Source organism: Rhinopithecus bieti, unplaced genomic scaffold (genome assembly GCF_001698545.2).
Source record: "Rhinopithecus bieti isolate Rb0 unplaced genomic scaffold, ASM169854v2 scaffold_29928, whole genome shotgun sequence".
NCBI lineage: Eukaryota > Metazoa > Chordata > Mammalia > Primates > Cercopithecidae > Rhinopithecus > Rhinopithecus bieti.
The window spans coordinates 4,314,240-4,321,711 of record NW_016814053.1 but is presented as its reverse complement, the minus strand read 5'-3'; the positions used below and the strand labels follow the sequence as shown (position 1 = coordinate 4,321,711).

The window sequence follows — 7,472 nt, the reverse complement described above, 5'->3', positions numbered from 1 at the left end:
GGGGGGAAGCGGATAGACTAGTGCCAACGCTGAATGTTAAAAGATCAGGACTCGGGATCAGACGACCTGGCTCTATCACTACCCAGCTCCCAATCCTTGCTCACGTTACCTCACTTCTCTGAAGGGCCTGTTTCCTCCTATGATATGAGAGGGTGGCTTTCACCCTCGCTGTCCAATACAGTGGGCACTAGCCAGTCACATTTGACTATGAAATGGTTCTAGGTCGCATCAAATACACACTGGATTTCAAAGACAAAAAAGTGAAATATGAATAAATTGAATATTGATATTTTGAAATAATAATTTGCACATTAGGGGTTAAATAAAAATATTTTAAAAATAAAATGTACCTGTTATTTCTCCTCTTTTGCTGTGGCTACTAAAAATATAAATGACATATGCCGCCCTGGTTTAGATGCTCTCTAATATCCCTTTCAGCTTTAAGACTCTGCCGGGAACACTGTGGACACGTAATTTGTACGATTTGATTGCCTCACATTGAGATACGGAAGGATTGGCCTGGAGTGAGCGGGATGGGGCGGGGCCCCGCAGGAAAACACAGGCCGCCCCGGCTTTCGCTCTCGCTCTGGGAACGGGAAGGAACCCCGACAACCGCGCAGGGCCTGGGATTGTGCGTGCCGGGTCGCATCTCCAGGTCGGGAGCGTCAGAGAGCCGGGGGCGGGCGCGGGTGCGGGCGCGGGCCGGGCGGGGCCAAGCCGGGAAGCTGGTCGGTGCGTCAGCTTCACGCGCCGGGAAGGAACCGGTCCGAGGCCCCGGGCTGCCGGCGCGGGCGCCGCGGCACGTCCGCAGGCTGGGTCGCTAGGTGGCAACCGCTGAGAGGCGGGAGGGCCGAGGCGGGCCTGGGAGGCGGCCCTGAAGTGGGGCGCCGCCGGGGCCGGCCCGCGCGGGCTTCATCTGAGGGCGCACGGCCAGCGACCGAGCGTGCGGACTGGACTCCCAGGCGTGGAGCGACGAGCTGCCGGAGCGGCAATGGACCGCGGCTGGGGATTCCTGATTGGCCTCCTGGGCGCCGTGTGGCTGCTCACCTCGGGCCACGAAGAGCAGCAGCCCCCGGAGACAGCGGCACAGAGGTGCTTCTGCCAGGTGAGCGATGTGCCCGTTGGTGCTGCGGACCCGGCGCCCTCCGCGGCGCGCTCTGTCCCGCACGCCCTGGCAGGTGAGCGGCTGGGGGTGCGTCCTTGCATCTCTTCCCGCCAGGAATGAGCCTCCTGTGCTGCTGCCCGGTGGCCGGGACTGAATCTGGCTTGGCGTGGACCGGGCCTCCACGGCAGCCCGGACGTCGGCGCGCCCTCCGGTGCTTCGGGCCAAGAGAGGGGTTAGGTGCACGCGGTTGAGTGGGTTTATGCATCTTTGTTGGTCTTCTCGCCCAGGGAGAGTGTGCACAGTGTACAACGCACTGCCAGTATTTGCTATTTTCACAGAACCTAGATCTTTCTCACTTCTCTCTTGACCGGGAACTTGTGTACCCAGTGCCAGTGCTGCGTGCATTTCGCCAGCCTTTCTGGCTGAGACGTTTGTGGGCTGCTCTCAGATCTCGATGCTAGGCGGAAGAATGGCTGCGTGTGGTTTTTCTGTGTCTAAGCCCAACTGATGTCTTTGGGACCGCAGTTGCCCTCTGTTTTCTGGTCCGGTGTGCTCTTTTTCTCAAATGTAATGAGATTCTCTTATCGTGACACCCATTAAGCTGGTATGAATTGGGAGGATGGTACTTATTCTTCAGTGCACAAGTTTGATTACAAGCGGATTATGATCATTTCCTTCTGTAAGAGATGTGGTTCCTTGAGCAAAAAATTCAGAGAAACTTACAGGTTTCCATTATCCTCAATATCTGGTATTTCAATGTGATTACTCTTGTCAAAGCCACCTTTTGGTTGACTCTGTTGATAAAAATTACGTTTTATACAAAACTAAGGGGTAGGCATCCATATTATTCCTAAGTGGATTTTGCTAGTAATTTATTACCGGAAATAACATGTGTTTAGGGGCATGATACCTTGTAGAAGGAAAGATACGTTTAAATATTATGAAAGATTTCTCTTCCACTGCTTTGCATTCTTGGATTTTGTTGTTTTGCTGAGTGATTTGGGAGTTGGTTAGTGTTATCTAGGAAACAACTGGAAGTTGAAAGAAAATTGCTACTTTACAACTAAGACATTGAAAAGTCCTTTACCTTCAATGATTGCCAACCACACAATCAAGTACTTAAAAGGAAAAGGGTCATTTTCTTCTGATTAGAAATACAATGCAACACCGAGATTAAACATTAAAAAAAAAGATAGAAATAAGTGACTTTAAAATATTCCTTACGGAAAGAAGATGTCCAATGTAACATTTTCAACTACATTCTGGAGATTTGGATAGTGGAATAAAAGTACATGTTGAACTCTTCAACTTTTACTTTTGTTTTCCCTTAGTAACCTTTTTGGAGTTCTGCTTAAAATTGGAGAACTTTAAATTCTTTACGTTTATTTTCTTTTTCTTCTAACTAGTGATTAAACTTTTCCTCTTTCACAATACCCTCAGATTCAAATACTTCCCTAACATAAACTTCTGTTAAGCCCCTTTTTCTTTTAGAACGAGGGTGGCTATCTGTGTTTCTTTTCAGACTCAACATTGAAAAATAGTAAATTGGGCTGAGTGTGGTCACTCCAGCTTGTAATCCCAGCACTTTGGGAGGCCGAGGTGGGAGGATCTCTTGAGTCCAGGAGTTCAAGACCAGCATGGGCAACATAGTGAAACCCATGTCTCTACAAAAAAACTAAAAAAAGAAAAAAGCTGGGTGTGATGGTGTGCGCCTGTGGTCTCAGATACTTAGGATGCTGAGGTGAGAGGATGGCTTGAGCCCAGGAGTTCGAGACCAGCCTGGAGACCTGGTCTGTATTAGTCTGGGTTCTCTAGAGGGATAGAACCAGTGATATATATATATAAAGGGATAAAGGGGAGTTTATTAAGTATTAATTCACACAATCACAAAGTCCCACAATAGGCTGTCTACAGGCTGGGGAGCAAGGAGAGCCAGTCTGAGTTCAAAAACTGAAGAACTTGGAGTTTGATATTTGAGGGCAGGAAGCATCCAGCATAGGAGAAAGATGTAGGCTGGGAGGCTAGGCCAGTCTCTCTCTCACATTTTTCTGCCTGCTTATATTCTAGCCATGTTGGCAGCTGATTAGATTGTGCCTACCCGGATTAAGGGTGGGTCTGCCTTTCCCAGCCCACTGACTATGGTGATTGAGGCTGCGGTGAGCCATGATTGCACCACTGTGCTCTAGCCTGTGTGACAGAGTAAGAGCCTGCCTCAAAATAATAATAATAATAATAAAGTAAACTGAGGATCATATTGTTAAAAAAAAGTTTTAACAGAAATTTAGAAATTTAGAATGGTCTACTTATGTCATGATTTGAGGGAGCCTAAGCGAAAAACAATAAAAAAAAATGATCTACTTAACTAAGAACAGAGACTATCGATTCCAATTCTATAAATGAAACAATAGGGCCGGTAATGGAAGGGATGAGGATGAGGGGAGAAGGAAAGAGAGGTGGCACTGATGAATAGACATGCAGAGAAAGAGGTAAGCATATAGACAGACATACACACAGAGAAACAGCATGAGAGGGAAAAGAAAAAACAATGAAGAAAGAAAAGGGGAGATAAATGGTACTAATCATTCATTCAACAAACGTAACCACTTTGCACATTGGCCAGAGTGTTTGGGATGCAGAAATAATTATGGCATTATCCCTGCCCTGAAGAGCTATGTTTAGTGAATAATGTTCATTGGGGATTCGTGGGAGGCACAGATCCTAAGCACTTAAAAAACAAGTTAGGAAATATTGCTAGAAACTAAGTTAAAAACTAAATTTTCACCTAATATTTGGAAATACAAGTTAAAATCTTCTCTGGTTCTGTTTACAATATCCAGTGAGCTGCACAGTCCTGTTGGTTGTTTTGGTAATAGTTTTATCTTTTCTTCCTGTTGCCTGCCCCTCTTACCACATCTGCCTTGGGTTACCACATCCCCATCCATCATCACACTGTTGCATGGTGCCTGGCTTATTTTAGGGTTCAGTTCACAGAATGTCAGCTCTGATTTGAGCCAGAGCTGTGGCCTTAGAAAGTCATTGAATTTAAATGTGTAGAGCTCTACAAGTAATCAGATTAAATTCATCAAACATATGTTGAAACCTACTGTGAACAATTTTTGGGAGATCAAAAAATAAATTCAAAAAAAAGGTGTGACACTTCTAAGAAGTGAGCCTGGTAAATAATTGATGCTCAACAAGTCCTAGGGAAATTATAAGATGCAAACACTATGCCAGCAGGAGTATATTTTAAAAATTATTCTGCTTAGCAAGCCATTTGCATGTTTTCTGGAACTGATCTTTCAGATTGGTTGATAGCTCCAACGAAGTCTTTGGATTTGGTCAGTTGCTACATACACCTGTTAGTTGACATCAAATCCTGCTAAAATTATTTTCACTGTATGTTGTAAGTTCCTTTGATAATAGTGCTTAAGTGTTAATTGCTCAAAATGAGTGATTCATTGCCTTAGACTTGGGAATCTGTATATGTAACCTCATGTAAGAATTGTGTATACAACCTAGGCCAGGCGCGGTGGCTCACGATGTTTGTAAACTCTGATTTGCTCACGAAGTTTTTTTTTTTTTTGAGACGGAGTCTCGCTCTGTCGCCCAGGCTGGAGTGCAGTGGCACAATCTCGGCTCACTGCAAGCTCTGCCTCCCGGGTTCACACCGTTCTCCTGCCTCAGCCTCCCGAGTAGCTGGGACTACAGGCGCCAGCCACCACGCCTGGCTAATTTTTTTGTACTTTTAGTAGAGACGGGGTTTCACCGTGTCAGCCAGGATGGTCTCGATCTCCTGCCCTCATGATCCACTTGCCTCAGCCTCCCAAAGTGCTGGGATTACAGGCGTGAGCCACCGTACCCGGCCTGCTCACGATGTTTTATCGATCTTAATATGGCTAGTGCTAGTAGCACTCAAGATAGCTTATTTGAGCACGGTAAATCTCTGTCAGGCCAATGAAAGGGGAGAGTAGCTCAGAGTTCAAAATAAATACTCCAAAAATGGATATTTTTTAGCTTGGTGTGCATTTAGCAGATTTAACCTGACAATTGTCTTGTTAGGTCAATTGAAACAATGGTTTTAGTTGTTAGCCCCAGTGGCTGAGCCATGGGAGAGACACTTGCTAATATGTTGAGTGGTGGGTGGAAATAAGCCCAGGATTAAAACTTAGTCAGAGGGATCTTTGAAACAGGTTACACTGGAGAGATGTCCACTGACTCTCATTGTGTGCTGCATTCCAGGCTTTTCTGAATAAACTGTGTGGAAGAAATATTTTCCTGATGGTTGCTAGTCATTTGACGACAATTTAAAGTTTCAGCAAGACTAAGTCTTTAAAACCAAAATGACCTGTAGCGTTCTAGGTCCTTAGAATGGTGCCTACTACCTGGTGTGGAATCTTTGGTATTTCCCTGTTTCCATTGACAGACTTGTCCCAGTGTACTTGTGTCAACAGATGAGTACTTTTCGTGTTTTTTTTTATGGTCATAAAACACAATAATTAAATACACCTGAAGTTCTTTGCCAAATAGAGCACACTTTGAGCATATCAATTTATTTATGTATTTCTCTCCACGTTTATTGAGGTATAATTGACACATAAAAATTGCATATGTTGGCTGGGTGTGGTGGCTCACACCTATAATTCCAGCACTTTGGGAGTCTGAGGCAGACAGATCACCTGAGGTTGGGGGTTCAAGACCAGCCTGACCAACATGAAGAAACCCCGTCTCTACTAAAAATACAAAATTAGCCAGGAGTGGTGGCACATGCCTGTAATCCCAGCTACTCAGGAGGCTGAGGCAGGAGAATTGCTTGAATCTGAGAGGCAGAGGTTGCGGTGACGTGAGATCGTGCCATTACTCTCCAGCCTGGATGACAAGAGCAAAACTGCGTGTGAGGAAAAAAAAATTGCATATATTTAAGGTGTACCACATAATGTTTGATATATAAGGTCCTTATCCTTTTTTTTTTTTGAGGCAGAGTCTTGCTTTGTCACCCAGGCTGGGGTGCAGTGGCATGATCTTGGCTCACTGCAACCTCTGCCTCCTGGGTTCAAGTGATTCTCCTGCCTCAGCCTCCCAAGTAGCTGGGAGTACAGGCACCTGCCACCTTGCCCTGTTGGCCAGGCTGGTTTTGAACTCCTGACCCCAGGTGATCTGCCCTCCTTCGCCTCCCAAAGTGCTGGGATTATAGGCATGAGCCACCGTTCCTGGCCCTTGCCCATTTTTTTAATGGGGTTGTTTTTTTGTTGTTGAGTTGTGTGAGTTCCTTTTATATTTTGGATATTAACATCTTGTCAGACAGATGGTCTGCAAATATTTTCTCCCATTCTGTAGGTTGCCTTTTCATTTTGTTGCTTGTTTCTTTGTTGCATAGAAACATTTTAGTTGCATGTAGTCCCACTTACTTATTTTTGCTTTTGTTGCTGGTCTTTTTGGTGTCACATAAAAAATCATTGCCAAGACTAATGTCATGGAGCTTTTCTCCTGTGTTTTTTTCTAGGAGTCTTGGTGTTTCAGGTCTAACATTGAAGTCTTTAATCAGCTTTGAGTTGATTTTTGTGTACATTGTAAGATAAAGATCCAATTTCATTTTTTTGCACATGGATATCCAGTTTTCCCACCACCATTTATTGACGAGACTGTCCTTTCCCATTGTATGGTCTTGGTCAAAGATTAGTTGGCCACATATGTGTGGGTTTATTTCTGGGCTTTCTATTGTTTTCCATTGGTCTATGTATGTGTTTCTATGCTGATACAACACTGTTGTGATGACTGTAGCTTTGTAATATAATTTGAAATTACGAAGTACGCTGTTTCCAGGTTTGTTCTTGCAAAATTGCTGTAGCTACTTGGGATCTTTTGTAGTTCCATCTAAATTTTACAATTTTTTTTTCTATTTTTGTGAAAAATGCCATTGGAGTTTTGATAGAAATTGCATTGAATCTGTAGAACACTTTGGGTGGTATGGGCATTTTAACAGTATTAATTCTCTCAATTTATGAACATGGGATATCTTTCCATTTATTTGTGTAATCTTCAGTTTTTTTAATCACTGCTTTATAGTTTTCAGCATACTGTTCATTCCTCTCCTTGTTAAATTTATTCCTTAGTATTTTATTCTTTTTCATTCTATTGTAAATAGAATTGTTTTCTTAATTTTTTTGGATAGTTCATTGTTAGTGTATAGAAACACAATTGATTTTTGTATGTTGATTTTGTTTCTTGCAATTTTACTGAATTTATTAGTTCTAATGGTTTTCTGGTGGAGTCTTTAGGATTTTCTATATATAAGATCATGTCATCTGCAAAAAGAGACAATTTTACTTATTTTTTATTTGGATACCTTTTTTTTTTTTTTTTTTTTTTT

At 43.5% G+C, this 7,472-nt stretch overlaps 1 protein-coding gene across 1 annotated transcript in view; it reads left to right on the top strand.

Moving 5' to 3' along the window:
• The first annotated feature begins 549 nt into the window (after positions 1 to 549).
• Positions 550 to 7,472, top strand: part of ERO1A (endoplasmic reticulum oxidoreductase 1 alpha) — a 63,547-nt gene continuing 56,624 nt past the window's right edge. The window contains exon 1 of the mRNA XM_017849539.1: positions 550 to 1,105. Coding sequence (XP_017705028.1) covers positions 992 to 1,105 — 114 coding nt within the window. The 5' untranslated portion in view covers positions 550 to 991. The remainder of the gene's footprint in view (positions 1,106 to 7,472) is intronic.